The sequence below is a fragment of the Osmerus eperlanus genome, chromosome 23 (assembly GCF_963692335.1).
Source record: "Osmerus eperlanus chromosome 23, fOsmEpe2.1, whole genome shotgun sequence".
NCBI lineage: Eukaryota > Metazoa > Chordata > Actinopteri > Osmeriformes > Osmeridae > Osmerus > Osmerus eperlanus.
In genome coordinates this window covers 1,076,054-1,097,758 of record NC_085040.1, presented here as the reverse complement: position 1 = coordinate 1,097,758, position 21,705 = coordinate 1,076,054, and the positions used below count along the sequence as shown (strand labels likewise).

Genomic DNA, 21,705 nt, shown 5'->3' with positions numbered 1-21,705 from the left:
GATGACAGGACACTGACCTGTTTGACAGCTAGCCTCACGGAACACACCCTCCCTTTCCTGTATCACTGGTCATACAGCTCTACCAGGTAATAGTTCCACCTGGTCCACGACCGAGGCAGCCGTCTGTCCGACCGAGAACCAGGAAGAGCCTGTTTGACGAAGCCCCCTGTCGCCCACCACTCACCCACACAGCGTGAGTAACAGATACTTTGCAGAATACAGCGTTGATACTCACACTGCCAAAATGCCCTGTCAGATTTAAGTGCCAGAATATTATTTATGAGCGTGCTTATGCTTAAAACAAGTCAAGATGTTCATGTTTTTACAGTGCATGGATTTCTCACAGGAAATACCATAGGACCTATTGATCTGATCCCTCATCACTACAGTCATTAGGTTAATACAGATATTCAGTTATTATGAGCTGTTACTCTGTAATAAGTGTCAGACCAAAGGTGGAAAACCAAAGGTGGCAGTCATGGAAACACATTAACTACCATGTAACCACACAGCAATACCTACAGTAACAAGGTTGTTAGTGCAAAGGACACCGACATTAACACTAAATGTAACAGTAATGTAAAGTGTCGTTGTAAAGACGTGAATGTAACAGTAATGTAAAATATTGTCCTCTGTCCTTAATATTACTCGAAAGGTTCTCGAAAATAGACGGTAGAACAGTTCTTCAGTGGTACCCTTTGATGGCAGATGTAATCTCAAAGCATTTACGATGACACCACCCAAGTCTTTGAGAAAACTTCCTTCAATGTAAGCTAAGCCAAAGTGCCTTGACAGTAGTTAGTGTAACTCTGAAGTCACAACACAGTCTGTTTTGTAAAGCACGCTAGGTTGTGTTTAACTGAGCTAGAAAACACCTGTAGAGGATTGAGTTTATGGGTGACTCACAAAGGTGTTCTAATTTGGAATGTTAGGTTAAGGCGGTGCTGGTTCTATTCCAGTGGTGAGGAAGGGTGTGTCTGGTCAGCCAGATTAGCAGTACAACAAGTGTGTCATCTATACAAGAAACAAAAGAGGGGTGATAGAAAGTTTCTGTAATTGAGAACATTGAAACTATTGAGAGAGAGGGTAGATCGTTCGGGAAATGGCCTAGGCTAGATTCGATCCTGTTGCCCCGTGGTTAGGCCTGAGCTTGCATAATACATACACTTATCCAATGAGCTACCAGGGCACATACAGTTCAGACAGTGTATTTGACACATCTGACCGCTTTATGTACATTATTACAACCATGTGAAAATACATGTAAAATCCTGTTGTCAGATAGTTTACGTTAAGTGTGCTCTCTCTCACAAGTTACTTCCTCTACCAACGAAACACATTCATTTAGCAGAAGTTTCTATCCAAACTGACATTCAGGACCTACAAGAACTTCCTCTATACTGACTGTCATCTTCTCCCCCATCTTCCTGTGTTACAGAAAATGGCTTCCCCCCTCGGCCTGCTGTCAGACAAACAGTTCCAGTGTTCCATCTGCCTGGAGGTGTTCACAGACCCGGTCACCACCCCCTGCGGGCACAACTTCTGCCTGGCCTGCGTCAGCGGCGTGTGGGACGGCTGTGAGACGTGGAGGTGCCCCAGCTGTGAGAGAACCTTTCCCTCCAGGCCCGAGATCAGCGTCAACAACGCCTTCAAGGAGATCAGCGACCAGTTCAAGAAGATGCGAGGCAGCATCTCAGGCCTGGCCGCCGCCGCCGCACCGGGCGAGGTGGCGTGTGACGTCTGCACCGGGACGAAGCTCCGAGCCCTGAAGTCCTGCCTGGTGTGTCTGATCTCCTACTGCGAGACCCACCTGGAGCCTCACCAGAGAGTGGCCACGCTGAAGGTGCACCAGCTGGTCGACCCTGTGGAGAACCTGGAGGACAGGATGTGTAAGAAGCACCAGAGGCTCCTGGAGATGTTCTGCACGAGCGACCAGACGAGCGTGTGTCGGTTCTGCACGGAGACAAACCACCGGGACCACCGGGCCGTCTCTCTGGAGGAGGAGTGTGGGCGGAGGAAGGTAGGGTTCTGCTTGTCGTTTACTTTCATTCAAATTGACATGACCTTATTCACCTGGTACATTTAACCTGCTTAAATATTTACATAAATTAGCATGTAACAACACAGCCGCACCTGTATTAAATTGTTACTGAGTTACTGTGTAGGAGACACTTGAAATGTAATTTTTATCAGTTAAAGCATGATTGCGATAAGGTCTCGTCATGGCAACTGATGGTTGATTGAAGTCACAACTGGATTGACGTATTGTTAGCATCCGTTTAACCCCGGTGGTCCTCGATGATACCGTCATGATTATGGGGAGTGGTGCAGCTCAGGGTTGGAACAGTTGAATACAGATCAAGAGGCTAACTGCTCTGTAATGACATTCAGATCCAGATGAAGGAAACGGAGGAAGGAATCCAGCAGATGATTCACACCAGAGTCATGAAGGTGGAGGAGATCGAATCCTCAATAGAGACCAGCAGGGTGAGTTCTCATCCTGTTTTTTAAACACACAGAGGATCTTTGTTTAACTTTGCAGTCTAACACGCGTTGAGAAAACCTCCTCAAATGTCAAAGCGGCAGTTGAGTTGAACGTAGATTCAGGCTCAACACAGGCTTTTTCACCTTCTCGCCAAGTCGTAGAGGCACATTTCTGAAGCGTTTGAGTCCTTCTGAGGCGTTTCTTCTCTCTCGTCAGAAAAGCGCGAAGGAAGAGATGACGGAAGGCGCCCGTCTTTTCGCCGCTCTGATCAACGCGACGGGGAAAGGCCAGGCAGAGCTCAATCGGGAGGTGGAGAAGAAGCAGAGCGCAGCGGAGACCAAGGCCAGAGGCCTCGTCCAAGATCTGGAGCAGGAGATCGCTGAGCTTCGGAGGAGGAAAACTGAGCTGGAGCAGCTGTCACACACTGAGGACCACCTCCTCCTCCTCCGGGTCAGGACACGTCACGCGTCTCGTTCGTCGTGGAAAGACGCTGAATGAAATGGGTTTACGTACATTCTCTGTCTGACTAAGTGTGTTTCTTCCCTTTCCTGATGTTAGAGGTTTCCGTCTCTCTGCAGCTGTCCTCCTACCAAGGACTGGTCTGAGGTCAGCGTCCACTCCTACCAGTTTGTGGGGATGATGAGGAAAAAGGTGACTCAGTTGGAGGAGGTGGTGAAAAGGCAGTTGGAGACCCTGAGAGAGAAAGGTAAGACTTGCTCTCTCTGTTTGGAGGGTTGTGTTTTTGGTTACATTTACATTTTAGACTTACATTAGTGGCTGCTAATGTAAGTCTAAAAAAAAATCTACAAAAAAAAGCAGTAATTGTCTTCACTGGACAATTGCGATGTTTGTTTCTCAGCTGTAAGACAACTACTGTTGTGGTATTACTGTTGTGGTGTGACTATAATTTGGATAATTATATAATATATATAATTTGTAACTATAGTTGACATAAATATATGACCATTTATACCTCCACGTTATTACTACTCCATGTATTTTTGAAGATATCATGCTGATCTGTTTCCATCTCTTATCTAACTAGAGTTGAAAAGCGTTCAGAAGTATTCAGGTAATGCCGTCCTGCGAAGGTCTCGATTTATTAATGACTTATTTATGACTTACTATGGATTTATTAATGTAATCAATCTATCCGTCGATCTATTCATTGATTTGAGACCAATTTCAAGTCCATCGTCCTCTGCCTCTCCAGTGGACGTGAGATTGGACCCGAACACTGCCCACCCCAACCTCGTCCTATCAGCAGACGGGAAGCAGGTGGGACGCGGCGACCTGCTCCAGATTCTGCCCGACAACCCGCAGAGGTTCGACCCCGTCCTCTGCGTCCTGGGAACGCAGGGCTTCCTGTCCGGGAGATTCTACTTCCAGGTCGACGTGGGCGGGAAGACCTTCTGGGACCTGGGCGTCGTACGCGAGTCCGTCAACCGGAAAGGGATGATCACGTCCACTCCGGATAACGGTTACTGGACGGTGAGGCTGAGGAGCGGGGATGAGTACCGGGTGCTGGAGTCTCCATCGGTGCTCCTCAGTCTGAAGGACAAGCCCAGGAAAGTGGGGGTGTTTGTGGACTACGAGGAGGGGCTGGTGTCCTTCTACGACGTGGAGGCCGGGGCTCACATCTACTCCTACAACGACTGCTCCTTCAGGGGGGAGAAGCTCCACCCCTTTCTCAGCCCCAGCGTGAGTGACGACGGTAAAAACACAGCCCCATTGGTCATCTCGCCGGTCAGCTGACAAGAGTGAAGTGATACATGTGATAGGCAGATGGGATGTCATGTGACATGCCTAGATGGGGAAACAATGATTTGATCCTGAATCCAGTTACGTCAGGATTGTTATTTGCAGTTTTTCAACGTAACAAAAATAAATCTTTTGACCTGTTTTGTTTTACGGAAAGTATACACAATGATAAGCTTTGCAACAAATGTCTGTATTAAACTGTTAAATTAGTCACTCCTTGATTCATTTACATTTTGAATTAATTGATTGCTTGATTAAATGATTGGTTGGTTGATTGATTGATTGGATTCAAAGAATGTTCGCATGTTACATGTACAATTCTTGAATAAACAAGGCTTAGTGAAGGACAGTAAATATTACCTTTGTGCGCTCATTAAGAAACTAGACTCTGCAGTAGTTTGCATCAGTGCAGGAATTTATTTCCATTCGTTTGCATTCTTCTGCAGACCCGAAACCAAGCGAACAAAACAAAACATGTTCTCATTGGTTAACCACTGATTGTACAATGTCATACGTCAAGGTTTTACCATTACCATTGTGAAATAGGAGGAGTCAGATGAGTCAGATGGCTGAGTGGTGAGGGAGTCGGGCTAGTAATCAGAAGGTCGCCAGTTCGATTCTCGGCCGTGCCAATTGACGTTGTGTCCTTGGGCAAGGCACTTCACCCTACTTGCCTCGGGGGAATGTCCCTGTACTTACTGTAAGTCGCTCTGGATAAGAGCGTCTGCTAAATGTAAATACTGTATTGTGCTTATGCTATTCTGTCCTACTTATACGCGATCACTAAAACTAAAATGCACGCATAAAAGGATGGAAAAGAAAAACATTGAAACGTAAATGGACTGCATTTATATCCGTAGTATGTTATGTTTTTCAGAGATTTCAGATATTTATAAAACTACTGCTTGTTCACGGATGTTGAAAAACCTATAATTAGTCTGATTTCGTATGAATATCGTTTGATTATGAAGAGAAATAGCAAAGGCAGCCTGAAAACACGTAGGAAAGAGAAAATAGCCTGTGTTCAGTTTTTGCAGAAGTTTTATCCAACATATAGTAGACCAGCCTACAGAAGGATTTGGAATATCACAAGGACTGAAGCTCAGAGTTACTGCAGAGTTACTACACTGACCTGGCCACCATATACAAAACGGAGGACATGGACAACTATTCAAGAGATAGCAGACATGAACAATCTGCTCAAACCGCTCAGATGGCTGAGCGGTTAGGAAATCGGGCTATTAATCAGAAGATTGCCGTTGGGCCTTGGGCAAGGCACTTCACCCTACTTGCCTCGGGGGAATGTCCCTGTACTTATTGTAAGTCGCTCTGGATAAGAGCGTCTGCTAAATGACTAAATGTAAACAATCTAAGTAGGTCTCACAGGCCAGTCTGGACAGTTTGTATGATGATATCAGCACCTGGAGGCGGTCACTAATACAATTATTCAAAAAGAGGAAAGGATTAAGAAGAAAATATCAAGAATTGATCGGTTGATACAAAGACTGTCTATGTTGTGTTCTTGAGACCAGAATAAACACGTTTCTGTCAAGAACAGAAGTGGTGACAATGTTTGTTTGTGTTCTCATTAAGAAACAAGCCTGTACAGTGTTTAGCATCCAGTTTGCATCAGTCTAGAGAGGTCATTTTCATGTGGTTTGCATTCTGCTTCAGTCCGTGACCTAAGTGAACATATTCTCACCTTACCATTTCTTTACCACATGCTTGTATGATGCCATACTAGAAAGTATTTCTAACATTATTAGTAAATCCTTACATTGTTTCTCTCAAAGATTTTTGAGGAAATTGTCCACATCTCCTCTGACAGTTTAAATTTACATTTAGTCATTTAGCAGACGCTCTTATCCAGAGCGACTTTAATGTAAAGCAAAGTTAAAGTATTTAATGTTTAAATATCATTTGTTTCTGTTTTTTAATATGCCCCTCTGATTAAACACTGGCCCCCACTTGGCCCCCCAGTAAACTTGGTGGTCTAGAACCACCACTGCGTACTACAGAGATTACATTTTGGCTGAAAAGAAAAAAGGATCAAGGAAAATGGCCAGGTTAGTGAGAGGAAAAGATAGAGAGAGAGAAAAAGAGAGTTGGAGGGTAAAAGGGATTAAGGTATGGGATTTGCATTTCTATTTGTAGAAAAGAAAATGCAGTGAAGCACAAACCAGACAGTCAGAACCAGACATTGAGAGAGGAAGATAAAGAGCAAGATAAAACATTTAGAGATTCAGAATTGTTCAGTCCAGGTAGGATTCATAATTATGAATATGTTGTTATAGATAAGAACTTCTGTATACATTACGGATAACTTAAAACAGATTTTAAATCTGTACATTATCTTAAAATTACTTTTGATTTTATATACCAGACAAATCCTGTCTGGTGTGTGTGTGTGTGTGTGTGTGTGTGTGTGTGTGTGTGTGTGTGTGTGTGTGTGTGTGTGTGTGTGTGTGTGTGTGTGTGTGTGTGCGTGTGTGTGTGTGTGTGTGTATATATAGTGGGGAATGTCCCTGTACTTACTGTAAGTCGCTCTGGATAAGAGCGTCTGCTAAATGACTAAATGTACTTTGGAATTGTAGAATATTTCAGGCAACACAGGACAATACACTCTCCCTTATTAGGTTGTTGTTTAGTCAACAAAAAGAGACAAAATACTGAAACCAAAAACACGTTTTGTAACATGTGTCATCTGTAAATATTGTCATGGAAACCATCAAACATTTTCAGGGGAAACATTTAAACACATTGAGTACAACATGACCTGGACAGAAGCTCAGAGTTACTGCAGGCAGCACCACACAGACCTGGCCAGTGTGAGGAGCCAGACTGAGAACGACCAGATGAAGGAAACTTTACCAGTGAATTCAGGTGCCATGATCGGCCTGTACAGAATCCCCTGGCAGTGGTCAGATGGTAGCAACTCTTCCTTCAGATACTGGAAGACAAACAAACCTAATAATGGCAAGGGCAATGCGTTCTGTGCAAGAGCAGTTTTCGCTTCCCATGGCGGATGGTCAGACTGTCCCTGTGACATGATGTTTCCCTTTGTCTGCCAAAGTAGTGAGTAGCTTTTTTCTTTTCGGTGACTTTAATATCATGTTTCTTACTGTATGTTCTACATGTCCAATGCGGGTGACATTTTAAAAGAGGTTGTGTCTCATGCATCATGTTTTGTGATGTGGTGAAATCCAACTGTGGCATTGGTGTCTCCAGTCCCGGTGGTGAGAATGAGTCTGACCAGAGAGAACTCCGGTGTGGACCTAGATGATCCTGCTGTGATGGAGGCCATCTTACAACAGGTGAGACTTGTTGATTCATGTTGATCTTCACTTTAAAGAGGAGAGTACATATTCTTAGTCCAGACTCTCTCTCTTCCTCAGGTCCAGGTGAAGCTGAGAGAGAAGGGGCTGACTGAAGACTTCCAGCTGAGGTGGAGAAAGCAGCCAGATGGAAAGGTCTTCCACAAGGAGGAAGACGAGAGTTCTCAGAGGAAGAGGAAGAAAAGGGACAGGAAACCAGTTCTGACCAAGAGGGAACTCTAAATTTGTAGGAAGAGGAAAGATAACTTTGTCATGTTTTGTTGTTGTTGTTGTTGTTGTTGTTGTTGTAGAGAGGTTGAGCAGCCACAGAATAGTAAATTTGTCAGAAACCATCATTTTAAAATAGATCATTTAGCTTTTTTTGTGTACTCATATTAATTTTCCTATTTTGTTTCACTTAATATCTGACAAATAAAATCTATTCAATCCTTTTGACTTTGGGCCAGTGTATTTTCAATGTTCACTTCAATTCCCAAACTATTGCATTAAGTCTAACAGTTAATGACCACCATTGAGACACAAGGCAGTTTTAGACTTATGTAATAACACATACAAAGTTGTTTTGTGTTTAAAATGCTGTAATATCATAGGGTATCGTAAGACAATTATTGAAAAGGAGGAAAGAAAGAATGGATTCACAAGATACATACGTATTGATTTGTTGATTTATTTATCGATTTGTGGACTTTCCATGCTGTGTTTAACATCATTTGCATCAGTGCAAACAGTCCGTTTCCATGTCGTTTGCATTCTGCTCCAGTCTGTGACCTCAGTGAACATATTCTCACTGTACCATTGCTGAACCACATGCTTGCATGATGATGTCATACTCCAAAAGATGTGAAACACAAAAGTTAAAAACTGTAGTTACTGCAAGCTCATTCTGTATGTCAAGCTCAGTTCCAGCAATTATTTAGAAACGTGACACTTTACCTTATATGATTTTACTATCAGACTTTACTCTTTATCATTTACCTGTAACCCATGACCAAAGGGAATGCATTTTCACCACAGCATTGGTTAACCACATGCTGGTCTTTTGCCATGCTATGATGGATATTCAAAACACCACAGTTACAAACTGTCATAACAGTATGTTCTTATTTCTCAAATCTGTACCAATAATACAATTAAACTCATCTGGGAAACAATTTACATTCAGAATATATTTATACTATTGCTCTTCACAACAAAGCAGTTTGATTACAGAGTTTATAACGTTTTTATTGTATTCAGAATATCACACGGGTCACTGATATACCCCAGACACAATGAAGTTGACCTACGACCTCTGTGTAATTCTAAGACAAGGGTGAGCAGTGCAGTATAATCCAATTCAGGTCATTTCCATATGTGATTTGAAAGATATGCAAAAGTCTGTTTTCTAAAGTACATTTTGCATGTCCGATTGTAGAAAAGACAATCTAGTTAATAGGAAACAAAAATAATCAGAACCAGACTTTGAGAGAGGGAGAGAGATAGACAGATTAGACCGAAAGAAACATAGGGGGAAAGAGAGGAAGACAGCAAGTCATCCTTCTTCTGTTCAGGTAAGACCAAACACTGTAAACACATTGTTATCTACAGATGACTTGAATTTCTTACATGCAAATACATGTTGACTGAGCATCCATGATACTGTTTTGCCAACAAACCTACTCTTTGTGGACAGATATGGAGGGGGGAACATTCTGCATCCTTCTCCTCTCAGGTCAGTAGCAACGTGTTTATGGGTCTGTGAGGAACTTATACGTCACAAAACCATGGAAGCCCTAAAGGGTTTGCCTAAGAGCAAAACCATCAAACAAAAAAACAAGATCCTTAATTCGTCTGAATGAGATCATATCTCGCCCAAACGACTCCATTAATGACCAAGGAAATTCATGTTTGTGTCAAATAATAACACAGAATACAAGTGTGGGAGGAACGAGGTAAAGAGTGTGTTTTCTTAGATTAGGCCTAAGGCACTTTAGGGAGACTGGGTAATAATGCCATGCTGGTTAAAATACCACAAATGGACTCATCGCATTAGCTAAAGGAGTCAGGTGACTGAGCGGTGAGGGAATCAGGCTAGTAATCAGAAGGTTGCTAGTTCGATTCCCGGCTATGCCAACCAAATGGCGTTGTGTCCTTGGGCAAGGCACTTCACCCTACCTGCCTCGGGGGAATGTCCCTGTACTTACTGTAAGTCGCTCTGGTTAAGAGCGTCTGCTAAATGACTAAATGTAAAGGGAAAATTCGAATTTACATTTGAAAATGGAAAGAATTGCTTTTGGTGTGACTCATACAGTTTGGCAGATGTATTGGAAATGTTGTCATAGTAAAAAAAACAAACACTTAATTTTGTATACCTTGGTCTAACTCAAAATACACCACTTTTGCTCGTGCTCTTTCATTGTATCACGTCAACAGGACTGTGTGCCCTCTCCTCAAGCCTTCCTCGTCAGTACCACCTTGTTAACATCCCTAAGACCTGGACTGAAGCCCAGAGCTATTGCAGAGAGAAGTACACTGACCTGGCCACCATAGACAACATGGAGGACATGGCTGGAGTCCTTGGGGCTTCCAGTGGTTACACAGGAGAGGCCTGGATAGGTCTGTATGGTGACACCAACACCTGGACCTGGTCTCAGGCACATAGCCTCTTACAGACTATGTACGTCAACTGGGCTGGTGGACAACCCAATAACTTCATTAATCAGTTCTGTGTGGCGTATCATTTAGATGGCAAGTGGTACGATGACAACTGCGGCTCTACAAAAGATGTCATCTGTAACCAAGGTGAGCAGGTCATGGTGCATCATGCTGAGACTTACCGGTACATCAGTTATTTGCGTTGTTATTGTAGAATATTTCAGGTTATGCTTTGTGCACCCTTTTTTCAATAAAATATCAATTCTCAACAAAGTGATCTCATATTTGCAGGACAGACATTTGTGTATATCAATCAAGCAATGACTTGGACAGAAGCTCAGAGTTACTGCAGGCAGCACCACACAGACCTGGCCAGTGTGAGGAGCCAGACTGAGAACCAGCAGATATTAGATATCAAACCTGCAGATGCCTTTGCCTGGATCGGCCTGTACAGACGTTCCTGGAAGTGGTCGGATAGTAGCAACTCCTCCTTCAGACACTGGAAAATTATAGAATCTAATTATGGCAAGGATGATTTCTGCGCAACAATAGACTGTGATTACTCTGGATTATGGACAGATAGACCCTGCAATTGGAAATTGGACTTTCTCTGCTACAGTGGTGAGTTACTTTTCAAGTGAACATAGCAGCAATATCTATTTCCTGTATGTCCTTCTTTTACACTGTGGTCAAGTATTTGAATGTGAAGTTGTGCTGATAAATGTTACGTTGTTTTGTTAGAAATGTTGAGTTGTCTGTGTGTCCCAAGTCCCCAGAGTGCAGCAGCAGGTGGTGAGAATGAGTCTGACCAGAGAGAACTCTGGTGTGGACCTAGATGATCCTGCTGTGATGGAGGCCATCTTACAACAGGTGAGACTTGTTGATTCATGTTGATCTTCACTTTAAAGAGGAGAGTACATATTCTTAGTCCAGACTCTCTCTCTTCATCAGGTCCAGGTGAAGCTGAGAGAGAAGGGGCTGACTGAAGACTTCCAGCTGAGGTGGAGAAAGCAGCCAGATGGAAAGGTCTTCCACAAGGAGGAAGACGAGAGTTCTCAGAGGAAGAGGAAGAAAAGGGAGAGGAAACCAGTTCTGACTAAGAGGGAACTCTAAATATACAGGCACAAGGTTAAACTAGTTAAAAGGTTAAAACCCTGTAGTTGATACTAACGCAGAGCTAAAGTGATTTTGTTTTCCTTTGTTTTCTTGGTCAATCCCGGCCCGAAAATATTTTTTTCAACCTGTAAAAAAAAAAAACAGCCGTTTTCAACTTGAAGAAACTTGTTTTGTAAAATATGTTTTCATCCTTTTGAAACGTTCTCACACACAGTGAAAGGAGAGGACAGGGGAGAGAAGAACAGAGAAGCCAAAAACAGATTAAAGCAGAGTACTCTGAGAACAGCAGAGTATGGTCTTCATCAAGAACTCATCAATGATGCAAACCTTTTTTTCTTTCTTTTTTATACCTGTAGAAACTTATTTCTCAAAAAAGAAATATATTTTTAGCAACCTTAAAAAAAAATCTATATCTTTTTTTTCGAAAATAAATGTTCAACCTGTCAAAACTTTATATTTTACTTTTATGTTTACAACCTGTAGAAACTAATTTATCTAAATATTCAACAGTCAAATTAAATCAATCCGATATCTTGGTATGAATCCTTTCAAACCGAAGCCAAAAATGCTAGGTTCGCAAAACTCACCTACCCTGCCTTTAAAATGTTATTAAATCAAAATAAGATTTTTGAAAAGGACGACTATTACCAAAAACATAAAAAAGTTTGATTGATTGTGTTTGATTGATGAATTGTTGATTCAAAAACTGACCATGTTGTGTACTTGAGTTCAGAATAAACAAGGTTCTGTCAAGAACAGCAACGATGACAATGTTTGTTTGTGTTCTCATTAAGAAACAAGCCTGTACAGTGTGTTTAGCATTCAGTTTGCATCCTTGCAGAGAATTAATTTCCATGTGGTTTGCATTCTGCTTCAGTCCGTGACCTAAATGAATATATTCTCTCAACCTAGCATTGGTTAACCTCATGCTTGTGTAAGGACATACTAAAAGGGATATTTAAAAAACAGTAATTATACTGTAAAGACTGTATGTAATTGTGTCTAAACTTAGTTCCAACCATTCAGTTAAAACTTCTCTGGGAAACACTTATGATTGACCATTACACTTTATAGTTAATTTCTTACTGAATATCCGTAATAACTTATTTGCTACACACTTACTGTTTAAAGTACATATATTAATATATTTATAACGTTTTGGAATGATTATTATATTGTATAGGCTATTTATAATATATGTTAGTATAGTGTAGTTATAACATAACTACCTATAACTAACCAACCTATAACATATAGGTTGGTTAGTTTTCCCTGTTTTGCCATCCTTTCCAGCTCAGGTGTTGCAGTTTTTGATGCATTTGACCCCCCCCCCCCCCCCCCCCCCCCACAAATCTGGTCAAAATGTCACCACCAATATATTGATATACAAATATAAATTAAATATAAATGTGCTACGCTACGACAGGCAACCACGCACGCTGTCGGAAATTATCATAAAAAATGTAATAATATTCATAACTAAACGTAAAAGGTTTTCAGGGGGGACCCTCAGACTCCCCAGGAGATTTCGTCCCCCCCAATGTTGACTCCTTGGCTACGACCTTGCTATAATATACATATTTTGATACCTGTGTTCAGAATATAACAGAGTTAGCAGCTCCAGATCTCTTAACAAAAAATGTGACAATGTACAATGTGAGACAGCTGTCTCCCCTCCGTTTAATTGCGATATCGAGACGAAAGTGGTTTGTGCGCGCAATAGGGGGTGCTTTTCAGGGCGGGGGTGCATCGGGGGCACAACAAATCCCCAGAGACTGGGGGGGGGGGGGGGGGGGGGGGGGATTGGCCGACAGCTCTTCTTCTTCTGTTGATTTATTTGCAGCTGTTACTCAACGATAACCGCCGGTCAAAATCCAAAACTTTCTCTGGGTTTTTGGCAGGCTAGACACTGAGGTTGGTTACGCGATATAGCCTACAATTCAAATTGAAATTCCTGCTGAATACTGATAATAGGTAAAGATAGCGGGGTAGCACCTGCGGTGGAAAATCAGATTCCAGGAGTGGCACGTGGCCACCAGGTCACTCCCCGAACACGCTCGTGTCCCGGAGCTGGAAGTAGAAACTCTCTGAAACCTGTACAGCTTTAACTGTTTGGCGAACGAGGACCAGTCGTGACTGGAAGATTCGCGGAGCGTCCGGTGACTGCAGAATCTCCGTGGTGAAACTATCCTCGTTTGAACTTTGATGCGAAATTCTGAGAGAGAAAGTGTTCGTGAGAGGGCGCTGGAGACAAAACTTGTTTTTAACTAGCCTGTCTTCTCTGCTTCTAGTCAGCTCACACTGAACCCAAACACACTCAGTACTCTGTTGAGGTGAAAGAATACAAGTCTCTCTCATCCTTTCTCGATCTTTCTCACATAATTTCTCTCCTTATCTCACTCTTTCTTCTCTCCGCCCCCCCTAAACTCCACCCTCTGACGGAACGAGGAAATCACTCCCTCTTCCCACAACAGTTGTTATTCGGAAGAAACGAAACTAATCTCTCTTTCTCTCGCTCGCTCGCTTGCTCCCTTACTCTCTCTCTCTCTATTTGTGTTTCTGTCACTACCACTCCAGCATGGCCCAGCAGGGAGTTGTGCTGGACCAGGACCATTTCTGCTGTTCCATCTGTCTGGACCTCTTAAAGGATCCTGTCACCCTCCACTGTGGTCACAGCTACTGTAGCAGCTGTATCGAGGGCTGCTGGGACCAGGATGAGCAGAAGGGAGTCTACAGCTGCCCCCAGTGCAGACAGAGCTTCACTCTGAGGCCTGCTCTGAAGAGGAACAACATGCTGGCTGAGGTGGTGGAGAAGCTGAAGGAGACAGGAGGAGCCCAGGCTGCCCCCTCTGAGCTGACCAGTCCAGCTGGGCCAGGAGAGGTGACCTGTGACCTCTGCACTGGGCCCAGGAAGCAGAGAGCCCTCAAGTCCTGTCTGATGTGTATGGTGTCCTACTGCCAGACTCACCTCCAGCCCCACTACCAGGTTCCTGGGCTGAAGAAACACAAGCTGGTGGAAGCCACGTCTGGACTGCAGGAGATGATCTGCTCCAGTCATGACAAGCTGCTGGAGGTCTTCTGTCGGACAGACCAGCAGTGTATCTGCTATCAGTGTGTTATGGAAAACCATAAAGGCCATGACACAGTGTCAGTCAAAGATGAGAGAGAGAAGAAACAGGTAAGACCAGATCAATTCTTTGGTGACTGAGTAACTAACTTAAAATAGGAAAGCGTAGAGAATAATGGATGTTTATCATAAAGGCAGTTTAGAATAAAAATAGAGAGACATACTGAATGCAGCTTTACTTGCATGTGATGTGTGAACAGGTTATGAATGATGTAGAGAATGCTATAATATTATATCAAGCTAGATTATTGAACGTATCACCACTGGACTAGTTCAAACACTACCATCACTCAACAGTAATGACACTGTTATTGATCTCATATGAGTCCAAAGTCTGAACTTTTGCCTCGTCTAGTTTTATAACCAAGCTAACTGGATACATGGTGTGAATTACCATCACAACAAAATAACCAGTACACAACTCTACTTTAACTCTAACCCTAGTACATGACTGTACTGGATATTCAGGTGTTCAACACCAGCAGTGTTCAGTGCTGGTGTTCAGTGTGTTCTGACAGAGGTTCTCTCCACCAGAGTCCTGTACTGTAACTCCTACTGTGTTGTTGTCATGTGTGTTGTTCTCCAGAACAAGCTGGTCCTGAGTCAGCAGGAAGTCCAGCAGAGAGTCCAGCAAAGAGAGGAGGAGCTGAAGGAGCTCCAACAGGCTGTGGAGTCTCTGAAGGTCAGCATCAGGATCTCCACTACTGGAGCTGTGCTACTGTGCTAGCAGGTTTATTTTTCTCCCTATCTTTCTTTTTCTCTCGGTCTCACCCGCTCTCTCTTCTCTCTCTCACTCTCTCTTTGCAGCTCTCTGGCCAGGCAGCAGAGAAGGACAGTGAGAGGATCTTCACTGAGCTGATCCGCTCCATTGAGAGAAGGCGCTCTGAGGTGAAGGATCTGATCAGAGCCCAGCAGGGGGCAGCAGTGAGTCAGGCTGAAGGACTGCTGGAGAGACTGGAGCAGGAGATAGCTGAGCTGAGGAGGAAAGATGCTGAACTGGAGAAGCTCTCACACACAGAGGACAACATCCACTTCCTCCAGGTAACTAGACTACCCTGGTAGCTCAGATCTGAAGCTACACTCACTGTCTGATCATCTATGTAGGATCTCTGCTTAACCTATGTGTCTGTCCATTTGTCATTCTTCCATCTGTCTCTCTCCCCCCTCTCTCCAGAACTACCAGTCTCTCTCCAGTACCAGTGTATCTTCAGATGTCCCCAGCATCTCTGTTCCTCCTCTTCAGTACTTCAAACATGTGACTGAGGTGGTCTCTGAGCTGAGAGACAAACTAGAGGAGCTGATCCAGAGAGAGTGGTCCAACATCTCCACCACAGGTGAGCTGGTTAAACACAGCAGGTCTGGAGGAACAGCACATTAAGCCTCATGGACCCAAACATGTTTAGAGTAGAACGTTTCTTCTTAACACATGTCTGCGTCTCTCTGTTTGTGTGTGTGTGTATATGTATATGTGTTTGTGTGTGTGTGTGTGGTTCCGTGTGTGTATCTGTCTGAGTGCATGTATATGTGTGTTTATCTGTGCGTATGTGTGCCTGTGTGTATAAATATGTGTGTGGGGGGGGGGGGATGTGTGTGTTTGTGTTTGGGGGGGTGTTTGTGTGTGTACATGTGTGTGTGTGTGTGTGTGGGGGTGTGTGTGTGAGTGTGTGTGTGTGGAGGGGTGTCTGTGTGTATAAATATATATGTGTGTGCGTGTCTCCAGTCTCCACAGTGGATGTGTTCCTGCCTCCAGAGCCCAAGACCAGAGCAGACCTCTTACCATGTGAGTCTCTGAAGTGTCCAGGTCTCTCTCCTCTGACACGTGTTGAATGATGAATCTGATCCAGAACAACAGCAGCTTTAACATGGGGACACATGAATGGACGTGTTATTAACTCTGATCTGGTCTCTGCTCTGCTCCCAGATTCCTGTCAGCTCACACTGGACCCAAACACAGCACATAGAAACCTCTCTCTGTCTGAGGAGAACAGGAAGGTGACATGTCTAAACCAGGAGCAGCCATATCCTGTCCATCCAGAGAGGTTCACCTTCTACCCTCAGGTGCTGTGTAGAGAGGCTCTGTCTGGACGCTGTTACTGGGAGGTGGAGAGGACAGGTGACTATGTTGACATAGCAGTCTCGTATAAAGACATCAGCAGAACAGGCGGTAACTCTTACTTTGGTAGCAATAACATATCCTGGAGGTTACGCTGCTCTAGTGATGGTTACACGTTCAGACATAACAGTGTTGATACTGCAGTATCAGGCCTTCAGTCCTCCAGAGTAGGAGTGTACCTGGATCACAAGGCAGGTACTCTGTCCTTCTACAGTGTCGTCTCTGACACAGTGACCCTCCTCCACAGAGTCCAGACCACCTTCACCCAGACACTCTACCCTGGGTTTAATGATTATTGGAACTGTGATGGCAGTGCAGAGATTATGAAGCTGTGGTAGAGGGTCTTGTAGAGGAGTGATACCTTCATACCATCATACAGAACCCTGTTACTGGTTTAGTTGGTTTATAATCATTTTAATTTTGTTCCATAATTCCTGCTTTTTCACCTTCATGATTGTAAATGATCATTTAGTCTTGGCTCTACTGGACAATAGAAATCACTTTCTACTTCCTGTCCTGCTACTCAGTAAATACAGTTTTAACTAATGATGTGTTGTAATGTTTGGGTACATGTGCTAATCACTATTGAGATGGACGTGTTTATGACTGCTGTTGTTTAAGTGATCGGTTCACAATTGTCCCTCTGCTACTTTGAACTCCTGCTGGTTATAATGGATGTGAACAGCTGAATAAAGACATGTGAAGCTGAAAGACATCTCTCATTATTCATACTATAAGAAGGATTTGTGCTCATGACTCACTTCTATAGTTTTTTGTCTTTCTCCAGTTCTTCCTTCTATCCCTCTTTTAGTGTTCCCTTCCCTCCCTCTCCTCCTCCCCCTCTCTCCGACTCCCCCTCTCTGTTCTTCTCTCCCTCTTTCTCTCTCAATGCAATGCTGCACATTCACCACTAGAGGGCATTTGGTTGCAAATGACTCTCACAGAAACCTGGACCAACACATTGACAGACTTTAGTCAATAAGTTAGGTTTAGAACATGATGTTATCTGTTCTGACATACAGTGTGAAAGCATTGGTATATTGGGAAGTAAAAATCTATTGTTTTGGTCTTGGTTGAGCTTGTTCAAGCATAGGGTCAAGCATTGTAAATTTGTGTTTATGCATTTTGTGTCAAAGCAACAAGAAATGTGTTAATTGTATAGCCAACACAGACGGGTGTTGTGCTAACTGTGTCAAGAGTTTAGGAAACTTGTTAAAAGTATTGAAAATACTGTAACAAAAGTAAATGTATTTATTATAACTTTTTTGGTATTTTTGTTTCTTAATCCTTGCTTTCATTCATTATTTTACAATCTCTACCTGTCATAGTGAATCACACATTGGAGGAAAGAATAAAGTCAACCGTACAGTGTTTCTTCTTTTCATTTCTCTGCTTCTCAACATACTATTCTGGCCTCAGGACATCCATTCATGGTATGGCAGAGTTTGGGTTTAGGGTTAGTGTAACCATAACCCAACCTAGTTGACTATCAGGATTCTGACATTAGTTTTTGACGTGTTTTGATGTTAATATATGAAAAGCAGTAGCGAGTGACAATTTTGGAAAGCAGACAAGGAGAAGTGGAGACAGATAACGAGAGGGTAAGAAGGAGAGTCAGAGAGGTGGACCAGCTCTAACCAGTTTAATGACTTCCTGGTATTTCTACTGTTTGAACCCAGAGCCGCTCTTCAAGAGAGGACAAGCATCCCAAACCCTGAGAAACGATCCCTCCTTCAGGCGTCAGTGCCTGTGTGTGTCTTTAGCCTCAGGTGTGGTGGCGCCCCCCTGTGTTTGCAGGTGGTACTGCAGCGGGGCGGCCCGCAGGCGCTGGAGCTCCCTGACGTACTCCCTCTCCATCAGCAGAGCCTGGCGCTGGGCCTGCAGCTGCTCCTGGCGGGCCCTCAGGGCCTGGGCGCGGCTGATCAGAACCAGCAGCTCAGACCGCAGCCGCTGGTTCTCCTCAGACACCTCCCTGGTGTGGGTGTGGAGGCAGCGAGACGCCTCCTGGGGGGGAGGGGGGGGGAGAGAGAGAGAGAGAGAGAGGGGGGGAGGGAGAGAGAGGGGGGGGGGAGGGAGAGAGAGAGAGAGAGAGGGGGGGATAGAGAGGGGGGGAGGGAGAGAGAGAGACAGAGAGTGAGACAGAGAGTGAGATAGAGAGAGAGGGGGACAGAGTGTGTGCGTGCGTGGGTATGTGAGTGTGTACGTGTGTGCGTGCGTGGGTATGTGAGTGTGTACACGCGCGTGTTTGACGCTCCTCTCACCCTGTTAGCGGCCAGAGTGAGGGCCTGCACCCTGTGTTTGACCTGGCGCTCGTAGCGCTCCTTCTCAGACAGGAAGTGGACCTTCAGGGCCTGCAGGGACTCGGAGTGGAGGCACCGCATGCTGCTGCCCTCTCTCTCCAGCTCGGCTATGCGGCCCAGCTGCTGCTGCTGCAGGCTCTGGAGCCGCCACAAGGTCACATGATCACTCGGCAGACGCACACACACGCATGTATAGACACCCGCGCACGCACATTGGGAGACGGACAACGTTGTTTAGCAAACCTGTACGTGTGTGTGTACCTTAAACTCTCTGAGTTCTGCTATTTCCATGTTGAGCAGAGCCAGCTCATTCTCCCTCTCCAGGATCTCCTTCCTCAAGTCTGAGAGAGGAAGAGGAGGGGGGGGGAGAGGGGAGTGGGAGGACAAGGGGTACGAGGAGTCGTAGGAGCGGGGGGGACGAAGAGGAGTAGGAAGACAGGAAAGAGGTTGGGGAGGATGAAGGAAAGAATAAAGATGAGGAGGGATAGGAGGAGAAGGAGGAGGAGAAGGAAAAGCAGGCAGGAGAATGTGTTAGCGTGTCTCCTGTACATGATTGGACCGACCCTTCTTCCTGATCACTCCTCATTGGCCGGACCATCGCCCTGGTGCCTCACCATTGGCTTGTTCCTGGTACATGGCCAGAGCCTCCTCCCTCTGCTTCTTAAGGGCCTCCAGCTCTGCGTGGTTCTGGTCGCTCAGGGTGACGATGGCCGTCTGGCGCTTGTGGGTCCTTTTAGACATGTAGGACATGTACTCTTGCTGGGGAGGAGGGTGGGTGGGGGGTCAGAGAGAAGGGTTTGGGTGTGTATGTGTGTGCGGGTTGTTTTAGACATGTAGGACGTTTTACTGTTGGAGGGCGGGGAGTGAGTGTGTGGCAGAAGGAAGAGAGAGATTGGAAGAGAGACAGATGTGTAGGGCTGTAGATGTTTCTCTGAGAGAGAGAGTGTGTTTGTGTGTGTTAGTGTGTATGTGTGTGTGTGTGTGTGTGTGTGTCACTCACGCTCTCTGCACGTGTCTGGTTGGTCTCCGTCTGCAGGAACTCATTTTCACACCGTCTGACATCACAAGCGTGTTAAGATCTAACGTGTTCAGATTTGGACCAATCAGACCCGCCCTTTTACTTCTTTCTTCCTGGATGGAAGGAGTTCACCTGAGTATCACAGGAGTGAACGGTGAAAGTTTCCATGGCAACGATAAACGCAAAGCAGGCCCGGACTGGGGCAGGAAGGATACAGCTGCTCCACCTTCCTCTTCAGACTGGCCAGAGTTTCTGTCAGAAGGTCATACCTGGAGGAGGAGAGGAGGGCAAACACCTGGTGTCAAGAGGGAGGGATGGAGGGAGGGATGGAGGGATGGTGTGGATGGGGGGAGCATGCATGGATAAGATAGATGAGAGACAGATACAGACAGTGATAGATTGATAGTCTTACTCTCTCTGTAACTGGGCCTCTTTGTCTAAGCCTGGGCATTCTGGGCCTTCAATTCCTCCTCCTTCCTGCTTACCCCCCGAACCCCCCCTTCTTCTTTGGGGGCATTCTAACACACACACACACACACACACACACACACACACACACACGCACACACACACAGGGAAAGAGAAGAGAGAGACATTGTTCTACAGAGAGAATGGGCTCTCGTCCATCCCTTATCGCTACTTTGACGCCCACCAGTACCACCGGATCCGTTGCACAAACCCACCCACACACATTAGCTTGCTGCAATTATCTAATAGGCCAAGATAATAACGGACAGAAGGATCAACGATCACAGCTGTAGGTTAACGTGGTTTGCTAGCTAATTTAGGAAGCGTCACGAACTCCCAAAAATTGCAACTCACCTTCTTCTGGTCCCCAGTCAAAACTTTCCCCTTGTTGTCAAGACAACCACTCCTACAACAAATCGCTAAACAAGGTAGTTGCAGTGATATGTCGCTACCACCAACACACATATCACATATCACTAAGTTATATATCTGTGTGGTACGGTGATGTAGTCGTAGATGGTGAGACACGCGAACATTTTACTGATCATAATGTTTCAGTTATGTTTTCATGTTGCATTGTATTACCGTAAACCACCACTAAGGGCACAGCAAACCCTGTCGTGTCCCAGCGTAGACTAGTAGATCTTTAGTAGCCACTATCTGACCGCGGTTCAGACTCAAAACTATCAAACCTATCTGTATGGAATATCAATGTGTTTATGTTGTGAATAGATGACTTTCAGACGAAAGATATTCCATCTATATTAAGATATTGTTGCACAAAGATATATCACCAGGAGACACACACACCTTGCACTTGGTCGGTTTGGCGAAGGCTTGTTTGTGGGCGCGTGCCTCTGGAGGCAAGGCAACGAGTGCGCCTGTGCAGCGGAGAAGCGGAGGAGAGCCAGCGGTTGAAAAAGAGTGAGAGACAGAAGCCAAGGATGGACAGGATTCCCGGTTTCTGAACCGACGGACCGGAGATCAGCGAGTGGTCTTCCATTGCAGGGACTGCTGGAGGAGGAGAGCGGGGAGATAAGAAGATAGGAGAGGAGGAGAGGAGGAGAGGGGAGGATGGAGGAGAGGAGCGCGTTCCTTTGCGGTGTAGTTGAAGGTAAGCTAGGCTAATATAGCCATAACAGACGGTGTTAAAATCAGGAGATATTACAATTGAAAATAATTAGTAATCTTCAGTTGTACATGTATTTTTACAGTCATGCGGAAGCTGTAATTTTCAGGGTTGTGGTGATGTAGCTTGGTCTGGTTTGGAGGGTCGAACCATAGATCTCGAGCTCGGTCTGGCACCGAGATGGAGATGGACATCTCTGACGAATCTGATCATCTCAAA

At 44.8% G+C, this 21,705-nt stretch overlaps 4 protein-coding genes across 7 annotated transcripts; 3 read left to right on the top strand and 1 right to left on the bottom strand.

Moving 5' to 3' along the window:
- Window positions 1-5,771, top strand: LOC134009576 (E3 ubiquitin-protein ligase TRIM39-like). Of its 2 annotated transcripts, none has more exons than XM_062449120.1 (7): window positions 1-193; window positions 1,439-2,020; window positions 2,392-2,487; window positions 2,702-2,935; window positions 3,044-3,191; window positions 3,531-3,576; window positions 3,699-4,092. In XM_062449120.1, the coding sequence occupies exons 2-7, from the start codon at window positions 1,442-1,444 to the stop codon at window positions 3,961-3,963; spliced, it is 1,368 nt and encodes a 455-aa protein (XP_062305104.1). In that variant the 5' UTR covers window positions 1-193; window positions 1,439-1,441; the 3' UTR covers window positions 3,964-4,092. The 2 variants fall into 2 exon arrangements, with proteins under 2 accessions (XP_062305104.1, XP_062305103.1); XM_062449119.1 differs by having other exon boundaries at window positions 4-193; window positions 3,531-3,557; window positions 3,699-5,771.
- A 1,246-nt stretch (window positions 5,772-7,017) lies between these two features.
- On the top strand, window positions 7,018-11,467 carry LOC134010076 (C-type lectin). The gene is made up of 3 exons (XM_062449941.1): window positions 7,018-7,325; window positions 10,992-11,085; window positions 11,167-11,467. Exons 1-3 carry the CDS (start codon window positions 7,018-7,020, stop codon window positions 11,326-11,328), a joined length of 564 nt encoding a protein of 187 aa, XP_062305925.1. The 3' UTR covers window positions 11,329-11,467.
- Window positions 11,468-13,873: 2,406 nt separating this feature from the next.
- LOC134009575 (tripartite motif-containing protein 16-like) lies at window positions 13,874-17,907 on the top strand. 2 transcript variants are annotated; one of them, XM_062449118.1, is made up of 6 exons: window positions 13,874-14,509; window positions 15,045-15,140; window positions 15,266-15,499; window positions 15,633-15,792; window positions 16,188-16,238; window positions 16,380-17,907. In XM_062449118.1, exons 1-6 carry the CDS (start codon window positions 13,910-13,912, stop codon window positions 16,907-16,909), a joined length of 1,671 nt encoding a protein of 556 aa, XP_062305102.1. In that variant the 5' UTR covers window positions 13,874-13,909; the 3' UTR covers window positions 16,910-17,907. The 2 variants fall into 2 exon arrangements, with proteins under 2 accessions (XP_062305102.1, XP_062305101.1); XM_062449117.1 differs by having other exon boundaries at window positions 13,878-14,509; window positions 16,179-16,238; window positions 16,380-17,902.
- Window positions 17,908-18,118: 211 nt separating this feature from the next.
- On the bottom strand, window positions 18,119-21,376 carry ccdc166 (coiled-coil domain containing 166). 2 transcript variants are annotated; one of them, XM_062449157.1, is made up of 9 exons: window positions 20,943-21,376; window positions 20,712-20,763; window positions 20,302-20,407; window positions 20,105-20,158; window positions 19,872-19,926; window positions 19,486-19,630; window positions 19,133-19,212; window positions 18,833-19,009; window positions 18,119-18,575 (listed from the first exon to the last, which is right to left on the bottom strand). In XM_062449157.1, the coding sequence occupies exons 6-9, from the start codon at window positions 19,619-19,621 to the stop codon at window positions 18,312-18,314; spliced, it is 657 nt and encodes a 218-aa protein (XP_062305141.1). In that variant the 5' UTR covers window positions 19,622-19,630; window positions 19,872-19,926; window positions 20,105-20,158; window positions 20,302-20,407; window positions 20,712-20,763; window positions 20,943-21,376; the 3' UTR covers window positions 18,119-18,311. The 2 variants fall into 2 exon arrangements, with proteins under 2 accessions (XP_062305141.1, XP_062305140.1); XM_062449156.1 differs by having other exon boundaries at window positions 21,168-21,376.
- Window positions 21,377-21,705: the final 329 nt, after the last annotated feature.

Coding starts and splice junctions, on each gene's coding strand:
- LOC134009576 (XM_062449119.1), top strand. CDS start 1,442: ATGGCTTCCCCCCTCGGCCTGCTGTCAGACAAACAGTTCCAGTGTTCC. Junction 2,488..2,701: donor CCTCAATAGAGACCAGCAGG/GTGAGTTCTCAT, acceptor CTCTCTCGTCAG/AAAAGCGCGAAGGAAGAGAT. Junction 3,192..3,530: donor GGAGACCCTGAGAGAGAAAG/GTAAGACTTGCT, acceptor TTATCTAACTAG/AGTTGAAAAGCGTTCAGAAG.
- LOC134010076 (XM_062449941.1), top strand. CDS start 7,018: ATGACCTGGACAGAAGCTCAGAGTTACTGCAGGCAGCACCACACAGAC. Junction 7,326..10,991: donor TTTGTCTGCCAAAGTAGTGA/GTAGCTTTTTTC, acceptor CCAAGTCCCCAG/AGTGCAGCAGCAGGTGGTGA. Junction 11,086..11,166: donor TGGAGGCCATCTTACAACAG/GTGAGACTTGTT, acceptor TCTCTTCATCAG/GTCCAGGTGAAGCTGAGAGA.
- LOC134009575 (XM_062449117.1), top strand. CDS start 13,910: ATGGCCCAGCAGGGAGTTGTGCTGGACCAGGACCATTTCTGCTGTTCC. Junction 15,500..15,632: donor ACAACATCCACTTCCTCCAG/GTAACTAGACTA, acceptor CCCTCTCTCCAG/AACTACCAGTCTCTCTCCAG. Junction 15,793..16,178: donor GTCCAACATCTCCACCACAG/GTGAGCTGGTTA, acceptor GCGTGTCTCCAG/TCTCCACAGTGGATGTGTTC.
- ccdc166 (XM_062449157.1), bottom strand. CDS start 19,621: ATGTCCTACATGTCTAAAAGGACCCACAAGCGCCAGACGGCCATCGTC. Junction 19,010..19,132: donor CAGAACTCAGAGAGTTTAAG/GTACACACACAC, acceptor TGGCGGCTCCAG/AGCCTGCAGCAGCAGCAGCT. Junction 18,576..18,832: donor TCACTCTGGCCGCTAACAGG/GTGAGAGGAGCG, acceptor CCTCCCCCCCAG/GAGGCGTCTCGCTGCCTCCA.